The sequence below is a fragment of the Salmo salar genome, chromosome ssa12, assembly GCF_905237065.1.
Source record: "Salmo salar chromosome ssa12, Ssal_v3.1, whole genome shotgun sequence".
NCBI lineage: Eukaryota > Metazoa > Chordata > Actinopteri > Salmoniformes > Salmonidae > Salmo > Salmo salar.
In genome coordinates, this window is record NC_059453.1 from 18465961 (window position 1) to 18490770 (window position 24810).

General features: G+C 44.4%; 2 protein-coding genes across 5 annotated transcripts; both read left to right on the plus strand.

Moving 5' to 3' along the window:
• Positions 1-4318: 4318 nt before the first annotated feature.
• Positions 4319-6120, plus strand: LOC106564334 (dynein axonemal light chain 4). 2 transcript variants are annotated; one of them, XM_014130382.2, is made up of 4 exons: positions 4319-4446; positions 4872-4955; positions 5040-5123; positions 5296-6120. In XM_014130382.2, exons 2-4 carry the CDS (start codon positions 4884-4886, stop codon positions 5458-5460), a joined length of 321 nt encoding a protein of 106 aa, XP_013985857.1. In that variant the 5' UTR covers positions 4319-4446; positions 4872-4883; the 3' UTR covers positions 5461-6120. The 2 variants fall into 2 exon arrangements, with proteins under 2 accessions (XP_013985857.1, XP_013985856.1); XM_014130381.2 differs by having other exon boundaries at positions 4329-4450.
• Positions 6121-11012: 4892 nt separating this feature from the next.
• On the plus strand, positions 11013-23893 carry LOC106591397 (extracellular serine/threonine protein kinase FAM20C). 3 transcript variants are annotated; one of them, XR_006757909.1, is made up of 12 exons: positions 11013-11185; positions 12800-13354; positions 14282-14457; positions 15071-15149; positions 16402-16494; positions 16775-16890; positions 17224-17404; positions 18514-18623; positions 21858-21939; positions 22260-22319; positions 22429-22526; positions 22978-23253. XR_006757909.1 is itself a non-coding variant. In XM_045690958.1 (11 exons), exons 2-11 carry the CDS (start codon positions 12804-12806, stop codon positions 23261-23263), a joined length of 1734 nt encoding a protein of 577 aa, XP_045546914.1. In that variant the 5' UTR covers positions 11013-11185; positions 12800-12803; the 3' UTR covers positions 23264-23893. The 3 variants fall into 3 exon arrangements, 1 of the variants encoding a protein (XP_045546914.1); XR_006757908.1 differs by having other exon boundaries at positions 22260-22526; XM_045690958.1 differs by lacking the exon at positions 22429-22526 and having other exon boundaries at positions 22978-23893.
• Positions 23894-24810: the final 917 nt, after the last annotated feature.

The window sequence follows — 24810 nt, forward strand, 5'->3', positions numbered from 1 at the left end:
TGTGATGTCAGTAAGTGTTGTGCTTGTTCGTCTTGTGCACCTCCATGGATCTTCTATGATATTGTGACAATATGTGGATGAATAAAATAAAATGGTTATGATGTTGTAAGGAGGTACGTTATGGCTTACTGTGTGTGTATGGTCAAATCTTGTGTGTGTGTGTTTTTGTGTGTATGTGTGTGTGTGTGTCGTGACTGGTCCTCTACCCACACAGAAGGAACTATGGAGTTGAACTGTGCTGCTCTCTGATCTAGTATCATCTCTCCCACACTAACTGTTATGTATCTTCTCTCTCCCTTAAAGGGATACTGTTACTTATCTGTCTTTCTCTCTTAAAGGGATACTTTATGTATCTGTCTCTCTCTCTTAAAGGGATACTTTATGTATCTGTCTCTCTCTCTTAATGGGATACTGTTATGTATCTGTCTCTCTTAAAGGGATACTTTATGTCTCTGTCTTTCTCTCTCTTAAAGGGATACTTTATGTATCTGTTTCACTTTCTTAAAAGGATACTGTATGTATCTGTCTCTCTTTCTTAAAGGGATACTTTATGTATCTGTCTCTCTTTCTTAAAGGGATACTTTATGTATCGGTCTCTCTCTCTCTTAAAGGGATACTTTATGTAGCTGTCTCTTTCACTTAAAGGGATACTTTATGTAGCTGTCTCTTTCACTTAAAGGGATCATTTCAGGGACACTTCCCCAGAGTCAGATGAACTTGTGGATGCCATTTTTATGTCTCCGTGTCCAGTATGAAGCAAGTTAGAGGTGGTTTCATATGCCAATGCTAACTAGCATTAGCACAATGAATGGAAGTCTATGGGTATATACTAGCATGCTAGCAGATACCCATAGACTTCCAGTCATTGCGCTAACGCCAGTTAGCAATTGCGCTAGCTCTAGTTAGCAACATCCTTCAAATTGTTTGTTATTCTGTCTACCCACTTCAACACTATAGTCTTGCCTCTACTTTACAATCTTTGTTAGGTCCCCCTCTCTCTGTCTCTATCTATTTCCCAGGCAAACACACACACACACACACACACACACACACACACACACACACACACACACACACACACACACACACACACACACACACACACACACACGCATGTACCTGCGCACGCAGGCACACACATACTCACGCAGTCACGCGCACACACACATACACATCAGCTTGGGATATTAGCATCACATGTAGTCACAGCCCCACTCCCTCTCCTCTCCTCCTGAATAATACATGAGCTTTAATTACCTGTCACTCAGCTCTAGTCCCTACTGTCTCTCTCTTCCTCTGCATCCCTCCGCCTCTCTCTTTCTATCTTTCCCTCCATCTCTCTATGCCTCTTTCATCCCCCTCTTTGTCTAACCTTCTCTAGCCCTCCGTCCCTCTCCCTCTTTACCTCTCTATCCCTTTGTATATCTCTTTCTCTCTATGTACCCCCTCCCTCTCTCTCTTTCCTCCCACCTGTATCTTTCACTATCCCTCCATATTTCATTCCCTGCATCCTCTCCTGCTCTCTGATATTTACGTCATCCCCTCTACCCTTTTCCTTCCCTTCTTTCTCATTAGATTCTAATCTACTTTTCTTTTTAGTTTCTCATCCTCCTCTTTTTGATCTTTTAGTCACTATTCATCCATTCTGACCTCCTGGACATGACCCATTATTTCTCATGTTGCGTCACCCCCACACCACATCCTGGACATGGCCCATTATTTCTCATGTTGCGTCACCCCCACACCACATCCTGGACATGGCCCATTATTTCTCATGTTGCGTCACCCCCACACCACATCCTGGACATGGCCCATTATTTCTCATGTTGCGTCACCCCCACACCACATCCTGGACATGGCCCATTATTTCTCATGTTGCGTCACCCCCACACCACATCCTGGACATGGCCCATTATTTCTCATGTTGCGTCACCCCCACAACCCCCCTCTTTCTTTATCACGCTCTCTCACCACCAGTCAGTCAGTCAGTCAGTCACAACCGTTGGTTTTTCAGGGTAAAACAAACAACACTTCCTCTATGGTTGTCTGCATCCCAAATGACATCCTATGTCCTACTTTTCACCAGAGTCCTATTTGTCTGGGTCAAAAGTGGTGCACCATCAAGGGAATAGGGTGCTCTTTGGGAAGCAGACGTTGTTATGTGAGTCAGCTTCTCTCTCTCTCTGCCAGAGATGATGAATGTCTGTGGCTAAGTGCCAAATGGCACCCTTTCCCCTGCATAGTGTACTACCTTTGACCAGTGGCTCATAGGGTTTTTGACCAGGGCCCATTGTGCACTAGATAGGGAATAGGGTGCCATTTGAGACTGTGTTAGGTTCTCCACTGTGATGTCCTTACCCACCTTTCTTTTTCTCCTCTGATCTCTCTCTCTGCCTCTCCTCCTCTTCCCTGTTGGTCCAGCTGGTGGATCTGCTGTCGTTATTTACACTTTCCCATCTGTCAGACACTTCTCCTGCTCTCCCTCGTTTTATCTCTCCCTCTATCATTCTTCTCCCTCCTTATTTGTTCATCTCTGTATCTTGTTTCCTCTCTCTTTCTAGTAGGGTAGAGTCTTTATGATCACCAGTTCATTTAGCAGCATGTGGTAAAAACTAAATAAATACATGACAATACATGTACACCACAACAGTATATACAGCAACATGGAAACATCACACAATACTACTAGGATACAGATGATTGACAAAGCTGATAGCTCCCCCCCTCTCTCTCTCTATCTCCCTCTAGTGGATGAGGATAAGGCTAGTCCATCTAATCTTCTCTCATTAATGAGTTTAGTTGGGGATTACGACATGACTCACCTCCCTACACTCTTGAGTTTTTGTACACACACACACACACACACACACACACACACACACACAAGCACACACGAAAACACACACACACACACACACACACACACACACACACACACACACACACACACACACACACACACACACACACACACTTCAATATAATTCCTTGACTTCTGAAGTGGGACTCCAACTCCAACTAATGTCATAACCTCAGGTGGTTCATTCAGGCTGATCAAAGCCCAGTGAACCCATGATGTCATGATGCCAACCCCCATAGAAATATAACTAATACCTGCTCTAGTAATTCTATTTCTATGGTAAATCTATTATCTAATGTGACCCTAATCTAAAAAACATTCATTTAATGAATGATTCATTGTCTCTCACAGCATACATACTCATCACACACACACACACACACACACACACACACACACACACACACACACACACACACACACACACACACACACACACACACACACAGAGAGAGACAGAGAGAGAGAGAGAGAGAGAGAGCAAAAGAGAGAGAAAGAGAGAGAGAGAGAGAGAGAGAGCAAACGAGAGAGAAAGAGAGAGAGAGAGAGAAAGAGATTACTCCTCCCTTTTGTCATCAGCTCAATGTGATCTGTTGTTTTTGTCCATCTCTCCAGGAATTGATAATCCGCAATAATCCACAACTGGAATCATTATTATCTCCTGGACAATATGTACTCAGTATATTCCCAAGAAACTGAACTCATATACCTTTTGATAAAACATTGTAATGAGACAATAAATCAAATTGGTCTAGAGTCACTATTGTTACATCACAAACGGCACCCTATTCCCTATACAGTGCACTACTTTTGACCAGGGCCCATTACATACTTAATGTTGGCAGGTAGCCTAGTGGTTAGAGTGTTGGGCCAGCAACCAAAAGGTTGGTGGATCAAGGCCCTGAGCTGACAAGGTAAAAATCTGTTGTTCTGCCCCTGAACAAGGCAGTTAACCCACTGTCATTGTAAATAAGAATTTATTCTTAACTGACTTGCCTAGTTAAATAAAGGTTAAATAAATATAAATAAATTGAATGCTAGGGCCTACAATAGACCTAGTCTATTTGATTCTTGTTTGCAACTGTGCATAAATCCACATTTATTTCTCTTTTTTTTCATGCAGGATATTTGTGTTAAAACCTCCACCTGGGGTTTCAAACAAACAGATGTGGCTGCAATCACAACTTAATAGGCCTATGGGTCATGCAGACAGACCAGACAGGATACCGTAGGGAGGAGAGAGAAACAAGACATATAAAGTTGGCATAAGTACACTGAAATAAAATTGTCAATGTAGCTAGCTAAGAAAATGTATTGCTTCCAAATGACACATCCTTTTAAAAACAAAGCCATATGATTTATATCAATCTGTTTATGTTGAGCAGAGCACTGACAAACTCATCACCGTCTTGCCAGGGGTTAGGAGCGATTGATTGACAGGCTTCTAAACCACTGAAGAAGACGCTCGGCTAAGTAGGCGGGTTTTTAATTTTCCTGTTGAAGGGATCCGTTTGTTGCTATGGTTGAAAATGTCTCCTTAACAACCGGACTAAAAGTGGAGTGAACTTGGGTTGTATTACCAAACAGTACGTAAGTACAAAATGCAGTACCTTTCTAAAACGTATCTCTACAATATAATCACATACATTACAACGGGCAAGTAAGAATTCAAGTTATTTTGGAAGTGAAAACAACAGCATGTAGTCGGCTATTGCTACCTAGCCAAATTGCTAACGTTAGCCTGCTAGCTACCCATCAAAACAAAGCTACCGGTACATAAAAAAACACACAAAAAAACATGTTAAGCCAGACTTTGGCAAGCAACATAGCTACGCATTTAACTTTAGCTGGCACACGTTCTCATCCATGCACTGGGTAGGTTGACCTAACGTACCAATAGTTCATCAGTAACGTTAGCTAGCTAAGTTAGCTTGCTACAAAGTTGCTGATTCGTTTAGCTAGCTATTAATAACAAGCTAGTTAAGCCTTAACCAATGTCTCTGTATTTCAGCTGTGGGGTGGAATGGCAGAGACAGTAGAGAGCAAGAAAGAAGAGGCAGACTACAAAAGGCTGCACAGCTTTCCTCTTATCAGGGTGAGGTGTGTGTGTGTGTGTGTGTGTGTGTGTGTGTGTGTGTGTGCGTGCGCGTGCGTAATAATGACATGTTTCCCTCCGCAGCACACAGACATGCCAGAGGAGATGAGAGTTGAGACCATGGAGCTCTGTGTCACAGCCTGCGAGAAGTTCGCTACCAACAACGAGGTGTGTGTGTAAAATGCAGAGCTATGACACCTGGAAAGTTTGTTTGGATATGACTAGCAGCGTGACATCAGTACCTATGGTGAGTTACTGTACTTGACAAATATCTCTCTCTCTCTCTCTCTCCCTTTTCACTCCCCCCACCTCCCACTCCATCCCCCTCTCCCTCTCTCAGAGTGCAGCGAAGATGATCAAGGAGTCGATGGATAAGAAGTTTGGCAGCTCGTGGCACGTGGTGATCGGCGAGGGCTTCGGCTTCGAGGTGACACACGAGGTCAAGAACCTGCTCTACATGTTCTTTGGAGGAAGCCTGGCCGTGTGTGTCTGGAAGTGCTCCTAGCATCAACAACCACACTAGATCTATATATCTGTGTGTCTATCTACACTAATATATAATATATATACACAAAAGTATAGTGGATTCGGCCATTTCAGCCACACCCGCTGACAGGTGTATAAAATCGAGCACACAGCCATGCAATCTCTATAGACAAACATTGGCAGTAGAATGGCCTTACTGAAGAGCTCAGTGACGTTCAACGTGGCACCGTCATAGGATGCCACCTTTCCAACAAGTCAGTTCATCAAATCTCTGCCCTGCTAGAGCTGCCCCGGTCAACTGTAAGTGCTGTTATTGTGAAGTGGAAACGTCTAGGAGCAACAATGGCTCAGCCGTGAAGTGGTAGGCCACACAAGCTCACAGAATGCGACCGCTGATGCGTGTAGCGTGTAAAAACCATCTGTCCTCAGTTGCAACACTCACTACTATCTATCTGTCCATGGATCATCTCTCTCTCTCTGTCGGTTAGCTTTCTCTTTCTTATTCTCTCCCGTCTGAATTGATTTGCCGTATTCTGTCCAATTTGACTTGTTCTTAAAGTGCTGTGTGTGAATTCACTTCGACACAAATTAAATGCAGCCAGGGTCTCCAATATCCGTGTGTGTGTGTGTGTGTGTGTGTGTGTGTGTGTGTGTGTGTGTGTGTGTGTGTGTGTGTGTGTGTGTGTGTGTGGGTGTGGGTGTGGGGGGGGGGACACACTTTCTTCTCATTGACTCCATTTAATATGATTTTGTATTTTATAATTGTAAGTATGTGTAAATACTTTGATGCCGATTTAGATTTTTAAAATATTTTTCAGTTTTTTATAATGCTATGTCTGATTGTTAGGTGAAGAGGACAGAAACAACAGACCAGCCCAATACAGATACAGTACATACAACTGTTGTTGACAAACAATTTGTTAGTATTTGTAGCTGATACTGGCAATGTGATTTTCTGTTTGAAATGAACTGATTGTGAAATAAAACCTGAATTGTACTGAGAAACATACTCACTACGAGTGTTACTGTCTAGTTTTCTGTGAGGTAGAGCCTCTCTTTCACATCTCTATCTCATTCCTCTCTTCTTTCTATCTTCTTTAAATGGTACATAGAGAGGGGGGGTAACCAATTTTGGGAAGGGGAGACAGAGACTTGATGATTTGTTTTGTGGAAGACATGTTCTTGGGATTACAGAATGTCCTAACACTCATTAGTTACTAGAGACCTGGTTGGTTGCTATAGGGACATGGTTACATGAGGATAGAATATGGTTGCTATAGGGACATGGTTACATGAGGATAGAATATGGTTGCAATAGGGACATGGTTACATGGGGATAGAATATGGTTGCTATAGGGACATGGTTACATGGGGATAGAATATGGTTGCTATAGAGACATGGTTACATGGGGATAGAATATGGTTGCTATAGGGACATGGTTACATGGGGGTAGAATATGGTTGCTATAGGGACATGGTTACATGGGGATAGAATATGGTTGCTATAGGAACATGGTTACATGGGGATAGAATATGGTTGCTATAGGGACATGGTTATATGGGGATAGAATATGGTTGCTATAGGCAGCAGCTTGAGAAAGGACTTGGACTTTTTTTGCCCTCAGAGCAGCCTCAATTCGTCAGGGCATGGACTCTACAAGGTGTTGACAGCATTCCACAGGGATGCTGGCCCATGTTGACTCCAATACTTTTCATAGTTGTGTCAAGTTGGCTGGATGTCCTTTGGGTGGTGGACCATTCTTGATACACACAAGAAACTGTTGAGTGTGAAAAACCCAGCAGCGTTGCGGTTTTTGACACAAACCAGTGCGCCTGTCACTTACTGCCATACCCCGTTCAAAGGCACTTAAATGTCTTGTCCATTCACCCTCTGAATGGTACACATACACAATCCATGTCTCAATGCTTAAAAATCCTTCTTAAACCTGTCTCCTCCCGTTCATCTACAATGATTTAAGTGAATTTAACAAGTGACATCAATAAGGGATCATAGCTTTCACCTGGATTTACCTGGTCATGTCATGGAAAGAGCAGGTGTTCATAATGTTTTGTCCACTCAGTGTATATAGGGGATAGAAGTCATTTTCTTTATGGGAGGATATCAGGGAGACATATTTGACAAAATAATTTATCTGAAAAGAGACTATAGGGGAGGTGAGAATGCAAGATTTTGACAGGAGGGGAAAGTGACACAATTTTGACGAAGGAAAATACAAGGATTTTGACAGAGAAAGAAAGCAGGATTAGTGAAAGGAGGGAAAAGAACGAGGGAGATTTTGGCAGAGGGGAAAGCGAGAGAGGGACAGATTTTGTTGTTGACAGATTATTACATGGGTAGTGTGTGTTGCAATCTGGACAGAAGCAGCTGCTTACTCAAAGACTGACCTCTGATCAGGTCACCTTGTCCTCTGACAACACACACAATGTCTCTCGTTAGACTCTGTGTCGTCTCTCTCCGTCTCTCTCTTTCACACACACAAGAACCTACTGATGTAACAATAGCTATAATAGCCAACATGTTTTGAGACTTCCCAGTAAACATTTAGCCACCCTCAGGTACCCTGTTTGATCCTCATGTATTATTCAGGTCCGATGCCCTTTATCTCCTCCCCTGTGTGTGTATGTGTGTGTCTTTATATATCTCATCCCCTGTGTCTCTCTGCTCTGCTGAAATATTAATAAAGAACCAAAGAGTCAGACTGAGACTGCCCTACAACCTCTCAACAGTACATTACAATACATTACAGTACAGCCTACATACTGATAACCAAAGAGTCACACTGAGACTGCCCTACAACCTCTCAACAATACATTACAGTACAGCCTGCACATTGATAGACATTGTCATAGTAATACCACATATAATTCCAAAAGTGTAGTCTAGAATTAAGCTGTTATTTACTGTTGCAGGTAAATAAATCGTGAAGAGCTGCACAGTTGTGGATCTCAGGGCAATTATTGCTGATTGAACTATGCAAAAAAACGATCTATACAAATAAAATGAATTGAATGAATGCACCATTACTGGTTAATACCACAGAAATGAATCTATGATATCCGTATGGTTTATAGTTGACATGGCTAAATAGTCTATACTACACTCTGATATATTGGTATATCTGTACTAAGATCTCTATATGGTATATAGAGCTGTCCGGTATGGACAAAAATCCTAAATCCATTTCCTGAATTGATACGGTAATGATAAATACAGCGATAAGTTTCTAACATGAATGTTCACCACAGTGTTTTTTATTACCCTTTAAACTACTATTACTGGTCTGATTGTCCCATTAACAATCACCCATTAGCAAACTTATTTAACTTTAAACTTCACATTTCTCTAGTATAGGCTACTATTATCATAAAGAACGATATCAGCAAACTGCCTACAATAAGAGGTCGGTATGGTTGCTGTCGATCATTTCCTGTTTATCTTCCCAGCTCTAGTATATGCCTGATACAGCTAAATAGTCTATACTAGATATCGATATACTGCTCTATCTATACCAGGATCACAATATAATCTATGGTTGATATAGCTAAATAGTCTATACTAAATAATTCTATACTGCTCTATCTATACCAGGATCTCTATATAATCATTGGTTGATACAGATAAATAGTCTATACTAGATAATGATATACTGCTCTATCTATACTAGTATCTCTATATAATCTATGGTTGACACAGCTAAATAGTCTATACTATATAATGATATACTGCTATATCTCTGTTTGGTTGTAGGCTTCAAATGTCTGTGACAAGAGGTTCATTTTTACTTCATACTGCCATGTTAGAAACCGTTGCTGCTGTATCTTAGCAACCTCTCCACTGGACAGAGCGGTAGATGCTGGACTGGCCATGACCGTGTGTGTGTGTGTGTGTGTGTGTGTGTGTGTGTGTGTGTGTGTGTGTGTGTGTGTGTGTGTGTGTGTGTGTGTGTGTGTGTGTGTGTGTGTGTGTGTGTGTGTGTGTGTGTGTGTGTGTGTGTGTGTGTGTGTGTGTGTGTGTTTCTTGTTAGAGAAAACTCACAGAATTCAATAACTGCATACAAAACAGGTAAAGAAAAAGAGAGAGTCGGCTCTTAGAATGTGAACGAACTTTAGAAGTAATGTAAGGAATATAAATAAAGGGTTGAGAGAGAGAGAGAGAGAGAGGAGAGAGAGAGAGAGGGGGAGAATGAGAGAAGAGAGAGAGAGGGAGAGAAAGAGAGAAGAGAGAGAATGAGAGGAGAGAGAGAGGGGATAGAGAGAGAGAGAGGGAGAGAGAGAGAGAGGAGAGGGGGAGAATGAGAGAAGAGAGAGAGGGAGAGAGAGAGAAGAGAGAGAATGAGAGGAGAGAGAGAGGGGAGAGAGAGAGAGAAAATGAGAGGAGAGAGAATGAGAGGAGAGAGGGAGAGGTAGAGATAGAGAGAATGAGAGGAGAGAGAGAGAGCGAGAGGGGGTGTGTGTAAAGAGAAAGCAAGGGATGATTTTTTTTCATCCTGTCCGTGCCAGTAGGCCTCTATTGAGAATTGATTAAGCATAATCCAATATTAATGTGACTGTGTGCATCCATGTGTGTGTTTGTCCGAAGAAGCATAGTGAAAGGTACATCGGAGTCTGAGCCGTATGGGAGCCGTTACATCATCAGCTCTAATGGAGGGAAGAAGAAAAGGAGAGGGGAAGGATACAGTTGGATGGGAAAGAGAGGAGAAGAAATATTCCTCCTTTAGAGTGTCACACACGCATCCACACACACACGCACACACACACATCCACACACACACGCATCCACACACACACGCACACACACACACCCACGCGCACACGCGCACACGCACGCACGCACGCACGCACCCACGCACGCACGCACACACGCACCCACCCACGCACGCACACACACACACGCACAGACACACACTGCAGTGTTACACTGAGCTGGCATACAAATGTTTGTTTGTCTTTTATTAACTTGGTTAATCATCTCATAAATCCCTGTGTGTCTTCTGTGTTTGAGTGTGTGTGTGTGTGTGTGTGTGTGTGTGTGTGTGTGTGTGTGTGTGTGTGTGTGTGTGTGTGTGTGTGTGTGTGTGTGTGTGTGTGTGTGTGTGTGTGTGTGTGTGTTAGGATCTGTTTCTTTACATGATGTTAATGCTACAGTACATGATGAAAGTACAGTGGGACAGACAGACAGACAGACAAACAGATATACATTATATATACAAAAGTATGTGGAGGGACCAACTCCATATTAATGCCCATGATTTTGGAATGAGATGTTCGACAAGCAGGTGTCCATATACTTTTGGCCGTGTAGTGTATATAGAGGGGCAGATAGAAAGAGAGAAATACTGAAAGGTAGACATACAAACAGACAAACAGACAGACAGACAGACAGACAGACAGACAGACAGACAGACAGACAGACAGACAGACAGACAGACAGACAGACAGACAGACAGACAGACAGACAGACAGACAGACAGAGGGATGAGTAAACAACTTTATTGCTCTAACAGCATGCCACTCGGGTCACCCTAACCTGGCACACCTCCCTGCCTATGCCAGGGGACAAAGAGATAGAGTGATGGAAGGGATAGAGAGATAGAGAGAAAACAGATGAATATAGGTTGACCAGATATCAGAGCTCTGTCTCATTCCGGGGAGTGAGGAAACAAGAAAGAAACAAGAAAGAAGAAGGAGGAGAACATTGGGGGGAAACCTTTAAAGAAAGAAAGGTGAGTAACGAGGGAAGGAGAAAGGAGAGAGGAGAGAGGAGAAAGAGAGGTGGTAAAATGATACCTACTTCACTCATTCGTTTCAGTGACCTTCTATAGAAGGGGGATGTGGTCGTGCCTGGGAGAGTCTGTGCTTTGTCCTGAGTTGACCGTTGTCTATTACTGCAAACCAAATGGCACCCTATTCCCTACAGAAAGAGGTAGTTGTATTGGGGTGGTATCTAGGGACAGAAAGAGGTAGTTGTATTGGGGTGGTATCTCGGTAAAGAAAGAGGTAGTTGTATTGGGAGGTATCTAGGTAGTTGTATTGGAGGGTATCTAGGTAGTTGTATTGGAGGGTATTTAGGTAGTTGTTTCGGGGGTATCTAGGTAGTTGTATCGGGGGGTATCTAGGTAGTTGTATCGGAGGGTATCTAGGTAGTTGTTTCGGGGGTATCTAGGTAGTTGTATCGGAGGGTATCTAGGTAGTTGTTTCGGGGGTATCTAGGTAGTTGTATCGGGGGTATCTAGGTAGTTGTATCGGAGGGTATTTAGGTAGTTGTTTCGGGGGTATCTAGGTAGTTGTTTCGGGGGTATCTAGGTAGTTGTATCGGGGGTATCTAGGTAGTTGTTTCGTGGGTATCTAGGTAGTTGTATCGGGGGTATCTAGGTAGTTGTATCGGAGGGTATCTAGGTAGTTGTTTCGGGGGTATCTCGGTAGTTGTTTCGGGGGTATCTAGGTAGTTGTTTCGGGGGTATCTAGGTAGTTGTTTCGGGGGTATTTAGGTAGTTGTTTCGGGGGTATCTAGGTAGTTGTATCGGGGGTATCTAGGTAGTTGTATCGGAGGGTATCTAGGTAGTTGTTTCATAGGTATCTAGGTAGTTGTATCGGGGGTATCTAGGTAGTTGTTTCGGGGGTATCTAGGTAGTTGTATTGGAGGGTATCTAGGTAGTTGTTTCGGGGGTATCTAGGTAGTTGTATCGGAGGGTATTTAGGTAGTTGTATCGGAGGGTATTTAGGTAGTTGTTTCGGGGGTATCTAGGTAGTTGTATCGGAGGGTATTTAGGTAGTTGTATCGGAGGGTATTTAGGTAGTTGTATTGGAGGGTATCTAGGTAGTTGTATCGGGGGGTATCTAGGTAGTTGTATCGGAGGGTATCTAGGTAGTTGTATCGGAGGGTATCTAGGTAGTTGTATCGGAGGGTATCTAGGTAGTTGTATCGGAGGGTATCTAGGTAGTTGTATTGGAGGGTATCTAGGTAGTTGTATTGGAGGTATCTAGGTAGTTGTATTGGAGGGTATCTAGGTAGTTGTATTGGAGGGTATCTATGCCAGAATAGAGGGCTGCTCTGACTTTCGAATGGTCGAGTCTCTAGAGACTTCTTTCTATCTCTTACTCCACGCTGTTTCTGAGACTCTTTCCTTCCCTCGTTCCTCTAACTTTCTCTCTCATTCTCCCACATTCACCCCCCAACCTCTCCTCCTCATCCTCCTCCTTTCTCTCTCTCCAATCCTCCCTCATCCTTTCACCTATATTTATCCAGTTTTTCTCCTCTTCCTCCTACTCTCTCTTCCTTCTATCTCCTCCTTTACATATTTTTGTCTCTGTCTTTCTCAACTCTTTCTCTCCCTCAGGACGATGAGGTGGTATACGCGCCGTCGCTCTCGGACTGTCTGCCTATCGCTGGCCATTGCCTCCCTCTCTCTCCACCTCCTCCTCGCCGTCCTATCCCGCTCCGTCTACCAGAACCCCTGTGATGCCCCCTCCCCTCGTCAGACACACCTCCACACCCTCCGAGCCCTGGTGGATACCAACTACACCTCCAGGATGTCGGACAACCACGCCAGCTATGCCAAGATACCCCCGGACACCAGAAAAGTGGACTCTTCCCATATGGACAGCAATGGCCCTCAAAAATTGGCCGAAAAGGACGCTGTCACAACCAAAATGGCCGTCAAGGTAGGTCATGGACGTAAGGAGGAAGGGCCTGTAGACTCACTCAACATGACGGTAAGGGTAGGAAAGTTTGGCTCGATGGGGATGAAGCCTATGGGGTCCAGGATGTCGAAATTAGAGGCTCTTTTTAGCCACCCGCTCTACAACATGCCAACCCCGCCCATCCATGAAGATGATTGGCTGCTGAAGGTGAAGCCCAAAGGGAAGGCGCGCGAGACGAGCACACAGATGTGGTGAGTTTAGGGAAGTAGCGTGATTGTTCTGAAAAAACAGACAAGCTTTTTAAGTGCATCAAGGACACATGCTGCATGATCCTTTAGTTCATTATGGCAAATATCCCTCCTGTTTCTCCTAGCATTACCTCCTCTTCCTCCTCTTCCTCTGAACGACTTTTCTCTTGTCCTCTTCTCCTGTCAGTCATCTCCTCCTCTGAACTACTTCTCTCTTGTCCTCTTCTCCTGTCAGTCACCTCCTCCTCTGAACTATTTCTCTCTTGTCCTCTCCTCCTGTCGTCTCCTCCTCTGAACTACTTCTCTCTTGTCCTCTTCTCCTGTCAGTCACCTCCTCCTCTGAACTATTTCTCTCTTGTCCTCTCCTCCTGTCGTCTCCTCCTCTGAACTACTTCTCTCTTGTCCTCTCCTCCTGTCGTCTCCTCCTCTGAACTACTTCTCTCTTGTCCTCTCCTCCTGTCGTCTCCTCCTCTGAACTACTTCTCTCTTGTCCTCTCCTCCTGTCGTCTCCTCCTCTGAACTACTTCTCTCTTGTCCTCTCCTCCTGTCGTCTCCTCCTCTGAACTACTTCTCTCTTGTCCTCTCCTCCTGTCGTCTCCTCCTCTGAACTACTTCTCTCTTGTCCTCTCCTCCTGTCGTCTCCTCTGAACTACTTCTCTCTTGTCCTCTCCTCCTGTCGTCTCCTCCTCTGAACTACTTCTCTCTTGTCCTCTCCTCCTGTCGTCTCCTCCTCTGAACTACTTCTCTCTTGTCCTCTCCTCTTGTGTCTCCAACCCTCCTCTCTTCTCCTCCTCTTCCTCCTTTGAACTACTTCTCTCTTGTCCTCTCCTCCTGTCGTCTCCTCCTTTGAACTACTTCGCTCTTGTCCTCTCCTCTTGTGTCTCCAACCCTCTTCTCCTCTCCCTCTCTTTCCCCCTCCACCCTCCCCAGGGTGAGTGACAGTGACATCGGCGATGACTCAGCCCATTGGAACAGGAGCAGTGACATCCACCCCCCCTGGCTGAGGTTCCATCTTGGTATCTCCCGTTGGCAGCTCTACCCCCACCTGGACCCCAACATGGCATCTCTTGCTCAGCAGCTCAGCACACACCGTATCGTCAGCGCAGGTGTGTGTGTGTGTGTGGCGGAATAGGGGGAAGTTCCCCCTTGACACTGGTCTTGGATCAGTTTAGCAATTTCCCCACTAAGGGGGTTAAGGTTAGAATTGGGGGAGGGGAAGCTGATCCTAGATGTCTGTCAAAGGGAAACTTCACACTGGAGTGTGTGTGGGTGGTGTGGGTGGTGTGCGTGGGTGGTGTGTGTGTTGGGGAGGGATCTTGGGAGCCTGATTGTTGGGGGGTGGGAGATATGGGGGCGTTATGTCCTGTACACACAGAGGATGAAGAGCACCATCTCCCATAGTTGGGAGGTAGTCTCTGTTGTGATGTTTAGAGTCAGGTATGGGGAGACCACTAGTGGATTAACGTAGAACTGCAGGATGAAAACAAACACTGGATGACGTTATTTAGTTTCAAACAAGGTAACCCTGTGTGTGTGTGTGTGTGTGTGTGTGTGTGTGTGTGTGTGTGTGTGTGTGTGTGTGTGTGTGTGTGTGTGTGTGTGTGTGTGTGTGTGTGTGTGTGTGTGTGTGTGTGTGTGTGATAGAGAGAGCTCAGTGTGTACTCAGTATGTGAATGTCAAGTGTTGCTATGGTAACCCGTCTCTCTCTATCTCTCTCAGTGCAGAAGTCTGGAGGGACACAGCTCAAGCTGGTGATGTCATTTCCTAACTACGGACAGGCCATGCTCAAACCAATGAAGTGAGAGACTTACACACGCACGCACACACGTACAGCACCAGTCAAAAGTTTGGACACACCTACTCATTCAAGGGTTTTTCTTAATTTGTACTATTTTCTACATTGTAGAATAATAGTGAAGACATCAAAACTATGAAATAACACTCGTGGAATCATGTAGTAACCAAAAAAGTGTTAAACAAATCAAATTATATTTTATATTTGAGATTCTTCAAAGTAGCCACTCTTTGCCTTGATGACAGCTTTGCGCACTCTTGGCATTCTCTCAACCAGCTTAATGAGGTAGTCACCGGGAATATATTTTAATTAACAGGTGTGCCTTGTTAAATGTTAATTTTAGAGAATTTCTTTCCTTCTTAATGCGTTTGAGCCAATCAGTTGTGCTGTGACAAGGTAGGGGTGGTATACAGAAGATAGTCCTATTTGGTAAAAGACCAAGTCCATATTATGGCAAGAACAGCTTAAATAAGCAAAGAGAACGACAGTCCATCATTACTTTAAGAAATTAAGGTCAGTCAATCCGTAAAATTTATAGAACTCGGAAAGTTTCTTCAAGTGCAGCCGCAAGAACCATCAAGCACAGAGTTCAAGTAACAGACACATCTCAACATCAACTGTTCAGAGGAGACTGTGTGAATCAGGCATTGATGGTTGAATTTCTGCAAAGAAACCACTGCTAAAGGACACTAATAATAAGAAGCGACTTGCTTGGCCCAAGAAACACGAGCAATGGACATTAGACCGGTGGAAATCTGTCCTTTGGTCTGATGAGTACAAATTTGAGATTTTTGGTTCCAACCGCCGTGTCTTTGTGGGACGCAGAGTAGGTGAACGGATGATCTCCGCATGTGTGGTTCCCACCGTGAAGCATGGAGGAGGAGGTGTGATGGTGTGAGTGTGCTTTGCTGGTGACACTGTCAGTGATTTATTTAGAATTCAAGGCACACTTAACCAGCATGGCCACCACAGCATTCTGCAGCGATACGTCATCCCATGTGGTTTGTTCTTAGTGGGACTATAATTTTGTTTTTCAAAAGGACAATGACCCAAAACACACCTTTAAGATGTGTAAGGGCTATTTGACCAAGTAGGAGAGTGATGGAGTGCTGCATCAGATGACCTAGCCTCCACAATCACCCGACCTCAACCCAATTGTGATGGTTTGGGGTGTATAGTCTGAATATCTGTGTTCCTGTGTTGACTGTGTATCGTCTGTATAGCTGTGTTCCTGTGTTGACTGTATCTCTGTCAGACAAGAGCGTGATGAGGAGACCAACTTCAACCTCTACTACTTCTCTGACTTTGAGAGACACAACGCAGAGATCGCTGCATTTCACCTGGACAGGTAAACGATGAGTCTGTTTCTCACCTTGATAGCAACAGCCAGGGGAGTATATAGCATACCACACCACTGACTGAAATGGTGGAGAATGATGAGAAGACATTGAGAAGCATTAAACATGGACTCCTCTCTCTCTCTCTCTCTCTCTCTCTCTCTCTCTCTCTATCCCCCTCTCCCATCTGCCTCTGCCTCTCTCTCCTCTCCCTCTATCTACACCCCCCCCACCTCTCCCATCTCTCTCCCCTGTCCCTCCTCTTCTCTCCACTCACCTCCTCTCTCTCAGGGTGTTGGGTTACAGACGGATCCCCCCAGCGGTAGGGAGGCTGGTTGACGTGGTAACAGAGATCAAAGACATCACCACTGACCACAAACTGGCCCGGACCTTCTTCACCTCTCCTGGTCTGTTTATCATTATATCACTCCTTCCTTCCTTCACTCTATCCCTCTATCACACTCACCCCACCTCCCTCTCTCTCACTCCTCTTTCTTTGCCAACTCTCTCCTTATATTACATGTTTCACATCTCTGTTTTCTCTAGTGGGGAATATGAAAATAGATGCTGCATATTATTTAGAGGAAAGGCAATTTTTGCTGAATTAATTTCTTTCATTTTCAATCTTTCTCTCTGTCAGCTCTTGAATTGCTACCTCTCCTGTCATCTACACTGATGATGAAGAGAAGAGTGCACTCAAACTCTCCTCTCCCCCCTCCATCCCCCTTTATCTCCCCTAGTGAATAATGTGTGTTTCTATGGCCAGTGTTCCTACTACTGCAGTACGGAGCACGCTGTGTGTGGTCGACCCCAGAACCTGGAGGCCTCCCTGGCCATGATGCTGCCGGACCCCTCCCTGGCCACCAGACGTACCTGGAGGTCTCCCTGGAAACGCTCCTACAGCCGCAGCAAACTGGCAGTGTGGGTATAGAGTCTATAGCTATATCTATAGATAGATAATAACTCTAACCCTAGCCTCAACTCCAACCCTAGCCTCAACTCTAACTCTAACCGTAGTCTCAACTCCAACCCTAGCCTCAACTCTAACCCTAGCCTCAACTCTAAAACTAGACTCAACCCTAAAACTAGACTCAACCCTAACTCTAACCCTAGCCTCAACCATAACTTGAACCCTCAACCCTAACTCTAACCCTAGTCTCAACTCTAACCCTAGCCTCAACTTTAACTCTAACCCTCAACCCTAACTCTAACCCTCAACCCTAACTCTAACCCTAGCCTCAACTCTAACCCTAGCCTCAACTCTAACCCTAGCCTCAACTCTAACCCTAGCCTCACCCCTAACTCTAACCCTCAACCCTAACTCTTAACCTAGTCTAAACGCTAACTCTAACCCTAGCCTCAACTCTAACTCTAACCCTCAACCTTAACTCTAACTCTAAACCTAGCCTAAACCCTAACTCTAACCCTAGCCTCAACTCTAGCTCTAAACCTACACTCAACCCTAACTCTAACCCTAGCCTCAACCCTAACTCTAACCCTCAAACCTAACTCTAACCCTAGCCTCAACCCTAATTCTAACCCTAACTCTAACCCTCAACCCTAACTCTAACCCTCAACCCTAACTCTAACCTTCAACCCTAACCCTAGCCTCAACCCTAATTCTAACCCTCAACCCTAACTCTAACCCTCAACCCTAACTCTAACCCTAGCCTCAACCCTAATTCTAACCCTCAAACCTAACTCTAACCCTCAACCCTAATTATAACCCTCAATCCTAACTCTAACCCTCAACCCTAACTCTAACCCGAGCCTCAACCCTAATTCTAACACTAAACCCTAATTCTAACCCTCAACTCTAACTCTAACCCTAGCCTCAACCCTAATTCTAACCCTCAACCCTAATTCTGACCCTAAACCCTAATTCTAACCCAAGCCTCAACCCTAATTCTAACCCTAAACCCTAACTCTAACCCTAGCCTCAACCCTAATTCTAACCCTCAACTCTAACTCTAACCCTCAACCCTAACTCTAAAACTACCCTCAACTCTAACCCTGTTGTCACGTTGCAGGTGGGAGAAAGACCCAGACTACTGTGACAGAGTGAAGAAGACCCCACCATACAACAAGGGAACCAGACTGGTGGACCTGATAGACATGACTATACTAGACTTCCTCATGGGTAGGTCTGGGTTGGGGAGGGAGGGAGACTGGTGGACCTGATAGACATGACTATACTAGACTTCCTCATGGGTAGGTCTGGACTGGGGAAGGAGACTGGTGGACCTGTTAGACATGACTATACTAGACTTCCTCCTGGGTAGGTCTGGGTTGGGGAGGGAGGGAGACTGGTGGACCTGTTAGACATGACTATACTAGACTTCCTCATGGGTAGGTCTGGACTGGGGAAGGAGACTGGTGGACCTGTTAGACATGACTATACTAGACTTCCTCCTGGGTAGGTCTGGGTTGGGGAGGGAGACTGGTGGACCTGATAGACATGACTATACTCAAATCAAATCAAATCAAATGTATTTACATAGCCCTTCTTACATCAGCTGATATCTCAAAGTGCTGTACAGAAACCCAGCCTAAAACCCCAAACAGCAAGCAATGCAGGCGTAGAAGCACGGTGGCTAGGAAAAACTCCCTAGAAAGGCCAAAACCTAGGAAGAAACCTAGAGAGGAACCAGGCTATGAGGGGTGGCCAGTCCTCTTCTGGCTGTGCCGGGTGGAGATTATAACAGCACATGGCCAAGATGTTCAAATGTTCATAAATGACCAGCATGGTCAAATAATAATAATCATTGTAGTTGTCGAGGGTGCAACAAGTCAGCAACTCAAGAGTAAGTGTCAGTTGGCTTTTTCATAGCCGATCTTTGAGAGTATCTCTACCGTTCCTGCTGTCTCTAGAGAGTTGAAAACAGCAGGTCTGGGACAGGTAGCACGTCCGGTGAACAGGTCAGGGTTCCAGCAGGTCTGGGACAGCAGGTCTGGGACAGGTAGCACGTCCGGTGAACAGGTCAGGGTTCCAGCAGGTCTGGGACAGCAGGTCTGGGACAGGTAGCACGTCCAGTGAACAGGTCAGGGTTCCATAGCCGCAGGCAGAACAGTTGAAACTGGAGCAGCAGCACGGCCAGGTGGACTGGGGACAGCAAGGAGTCATCATGCCAGGTAGTCCTGACGGATGGTCCTAGGGTTCAGGTCCTCCGAGAGAGAGAAAGAAAGAGAGAAAAAGAGAATTAGAGAGAGCATATTTAAATTCACACAGGACACCGGATAAGACAAGAGAAATACTCCAGATGTAACAGATTCAACCTAGCCCCCCGATACATAAACTACTGCAGCATAAATACTGGAGGCTGAGACAGTAGGGGTCAGGAGACACTGTGGCCCCATCCGATGAAACCCCAGACAGGACCAAACCGGCAGGATATAACCCCACCCACTTTGCCAAAGCACAGCCCCCACACCACTGGAGGGATATCTCCAACCACCAACCTACCATCCTGAGACAAGGCCGAGTATAGCCCACAAAGATCTCCGCCACGGCACAACCCAAGGGGGGGCGCCAACCCAGACAGGAAGACCACGTTAGTGACTCAACCCACTCAAGTGACGCACCCCTCCCAGGGACGGCATGGAAGAACACCAGTAAGCCAGTGACTCAGCCCCGTAATAGGGTTAGAGGCAGAGAATCCCAGTGGAGAGAGGGGAAACTGGCCAGACAGAGACAGCAAGGGCGGTTCGTTGCTCCAGCCTTTCCATTCACCTTCACACCCTTGGGCCAAACTACACTTAATCATAGGACCTACTGAAGAGATGAGTCTTCAGTACAGCCTTAAAGGTTGAGACTGAGTCTGCGTCTCTCAAATGGGTAGGCAGACGATTCCATAAAAATGGAGCTCTATAGGAGAAAGCCCTGCCTACAGCTGTTTGCTTAGAAATTCTAGGGACAATTAGGAGGCCCGCGTCTTGTGACCGTAGCGTACGTGTAGGCATGTACGGCAGGACCAAATCGCAAAGATAGGTAGGAGCAAGCCCATGTAATGCTTTGTAGGTTAGCAGTAAAACCTTGAAATCAGCCCTTGCCTTAACAGGAAGCCAGTGTAGGGAGGCTAGCACTGGAGTAATATGATCACATTTTTTGGTTCTTGTCAGGATTCTAGCAGCCGAATTTAGCACTAACTGAAGTTTATTTAGTGCTTTATCCGGGTAACCGGAAAGTAGAGCATTGCAGTAGTCCAACCTAGAAGTAACAAAAGCATGGATTAATTTTTCTGCATCATTTTTGGACAGAAAGTTTCTTATTTTTGCAATGTTACGTAGATGGAAAAAAGCTGTCCTTGAAACAGTCTTGATATGTTCTTCAAAAGAGAGATCAGGGTCCAGAGTAACGCCGAGGTCCTTCAAAGTTTTATTTGAGACGACTGTACAACCATCCAGATGAATTGTCAGATTCAACAGAAGATCTCTTTGTTTCTTGGGACCTAGAACAAGCATCTCTGTTTTGTCCGAGTTTAAAAGTAAAAAGTTTGCAGCCATCCACTTCCTTATGTCTGAAACACAGGCTTCTAGCGAGGGCAATTTTGGGGCTTCACCATGTTTCATTGAAATGTACAGCTGTGTGTCATCCGCATAGCAGTGAAATTTAACCTGTTGGGGCTAACCAGGTTAACCTGAAAGGCTGGAGCAACGAACCGCCATTATGTTTTCGAATGACATCCCCAAGAGGTAAAATATATAGTGAAAACAATAGTGGTCCTAAAACGGAACCTTGAGGAACACCGAAATTTACAGTTGATTTGTCAGAGGAAAAACCATTCACAGAGACAAACTGATATCTTTCCGACAGATAAGATCTAAACCAGGCCAGAACTTGTCCATGTAGACCAATTTGGGTTTCCAATCTCTCCAAAAGAATGTGGTGATCGATGGTATCAAAAGCAGCACTAAGATCTAGGAGCATGAGGACAGATGCAAAGCCTCGGTCTGACGTCATTAAAAGGTCATTTACCACCTTCAAAAGTGCAGTCTCAGTGCTATGATGGGGTCTAAAACCAGACTGAAGCGTTTCGTATACATACTAGACGTCCTCATGGGTAGGTCTGGGCTGGGGAAGGAGACTGGTGGACCTGATAGACATGACTATACTAGACTTCCTCATGGGTAGGTCTGGGCTGGGGAGGGAGGGAGACTGGTGGACCTGATAGACATGACTTTACTAGACTTTCTCATGGGTAGATCTGGGTCAGGACATAATAACATATTAGAACTATGATAGTAATGATACTGTAATAATAATACCTTTCTATTGTGCTGTTCATGGAGACCAGTCTTTTCAATTAGCAGAAAGAGGAAAAAGCAGAAAATAAAACACAAACAAACGAGTTCAACACAAATTATTTTGTTCCAGGTAATATGGACCGACACCACTATGAGACGTTTGAGAAGTTTGGCAGCAACACTTTCCTTCTGCACTTAGACAATGGGAGGGCGTGAGTATCCTGACAATGAAATTGATGATCTGTTTTTTTTAATGGTGTGTGCATGCATGTGTGTGTGTCTGAAATTGACGCTATGTCTGTGTGCTGACTACAGGTTTAACTAACGTTAGTTGATTGTAACACTGACACTGTCTGTGTGCTTACTACAGGTTTAACTAACGTTAGTTGATTGTAACACTGACACCGTCTGTGTGCTGACTACAGGTTTAATAACGTTAGTTGATTGTAACACTGACACTGTCTGTGTGCTGACTACAGGTTTAATTAACGTTAGTTGATCGTAACATTGAGACTGTGTGTGCGGACTACAGGTTTGGACGTCACTCTAAAGATGAACCCTCTATCCTGACACCTCTGGAGCAGTGCTGCAGGTATAACATGGGGTGCATAATTAAGCACCCCCAAGACTCGATGTCCGCACCCCCGCAGGAATCTAAGTAGCATAATAAAAACATCTCCATAAAAATCAATCTGTTTCAGATAGCGATATCTGTTTTTGCATGGGCTGCGTCTCAATCCACCCCATCCACCGATGTCAGCCTTCCGCATCTACAGTGGGAGGTGGCAGAGCTACAGCGGTATTTTTCAGACCAGCAGACATCCAGAAATTTGTATTTCTCAAAACATAGATAGCATCCGAACGGTTTGGCATACAAAGTAATTTGACCACTCTATGGAAAGATGAGACTCACGAACACGATGGTGTTTTAACAAAAGGGGTTAAAAAATACAATAATTTCCTTATAACGCTCAGATATAGGATAGACACTTGAAAACAAACTTCCTTCTGCTGTATTGTTTTTCCATGTATGAATCTGTTATTCAATGTGTTTCTGTAGACAAAAAAAAAATGTTTTATATACCAAGAGGTCCTAAAATTCTAAATAAAATAACTAAATGACTCTTGGTATGACCATCTTAAAACAATTCAGTATGTTATCTTAGTAGAACCCCTACCACCGCCTCACGATCATAATTTATTTATCTTCTTTCTCATAACTCTCACTCCATCACCCTCTCTCTCTCCAGGATCCGTCGCTCCACCCTCCTACATCTGCGTCTCCTCTCCCTGCCCCAGTACCGTCTCAGTGATGTCATGAGGGACTCTCTTTCCCATGATCCTCTATTCTCCGTGGCCCCCCTCCTCTCGGAGCTGCACCTCTCCGCCCTGGACCGTCGCCTAGTGACCGTGCTCCAAACCGTGAGCCGTTGCCAGGAGCGACAACGTAGTCGCCATGGAGAAGGCGATGATGTCATCTATGAGGATGTCACTGATTACAAGACTTTGGTTAAACACGTGACACCTGCACGGTAGTGTGGTCACGCCCCCTCGACAACAGCACTTCAACCGCCTGAAGAAATTATGTCATGGCGCAATCACCATGGTGATGATGATTTGTGTGTGACGTCATTGCATCGGCAAGTCACAAGAGTGACATATTTACACTTGGAGTTCTTGGCATCATTCGTTTGTCTCCTAACTGTTAGAGAGGTTAGCTGTGTCCGAAGTGTCACCCAAACAGTACAGTATGTAGGGAATAGGATGCCATTTCAGACACATACTATGTGTAGGTTTAGCGTGGTGTATGGATGGGATGGGATGTGATGTTTAAATCACTGTGTACATTTATTATTAGGCCTCATTAAATAAATCTGATTATATTGTGTTATTCAATACATGGAACGTACCTAGTGAAATCAAGCTCAGTTTTAGCATATACTTTTATTTAAGAGTATAGTTCAACCCTAAATCAAAGTCATTCTAATTGAGTAATGATATTGCATTTTACAAAACCATTTTACAAATAAACAAACAATTATAATATTAATAGCAACATGTGATTGAAGGGCCCGATTCAGACTTGAGATGAGTAGACTCAACATTGTGACTTAATGTCACACGTGTCGTAGTGGAGAGAAGACCAAGGCGCAGCGGGAATGTGGATACTCATCTTTTTAATCAAAACACGAGAAAAGCATCCACAGGGAAAAAAACAATAAACATTACTCACGACGGCAACAGTGTAGCAGGCTAACAAACGCAGTGCTCACAAACAATTACCCACAAACACACAGACAAACACACCCTACTAATATAGGACTCCCAATCAAAGGCAACTCAACACACCTGCCTTCAACTGGGAGTCCCACCCCAATTAACTATACATAGAAAACCAAAGCTAGACAGAACGTAGACACACATACCAAAACACAAAAACCTCTGCCACGCCCTGACCAAAACTAATACAATTACTCCCTCTGCTGGTCAGGACGTGACACTTAAGTCCATGTGAAGTCAAATTATCTCCAGTATGAATAGGGCCCGAAGTGAACAACAGTGTGGTTGTACAGTCTTGTACATTAATTGGTAATGAAGTTACAGCAATGATTTCCCAATTTGTTGTGCCGTCACCCACAGCGACTCAAAAGACTATGGGCAACATTTTCCTCTCGCTAAACCTCACGCAAAGAGTTAAAGAAATACTGCTTTATGACGAATTTGGTATTGTCTTGTTCCCTTTCAGAAATACAAAGTAAAGCTTTTAGCAACAGCTCAGTCTCAAGCCATGAGCCATGTAGAAATAGGCCAAGATCCTATATTATACTATATTAAACTATATATTAGACCCTATATTATACTATATTAAACCCTATAGTAGAGCCTATAGTATACTATATTAAACACTATAGTAGACCCTATAGTAAACCCTATAGTATACTATATTAAACCCTATAGTAGACCCTATATTATACTATACTAAACCGTATATTATACTATATTAAACCCTATAGTAAACCCTATAGTACACTATATTAAACACTATAGTAGACCCTATATTATACTATACTAAACCGTATAGT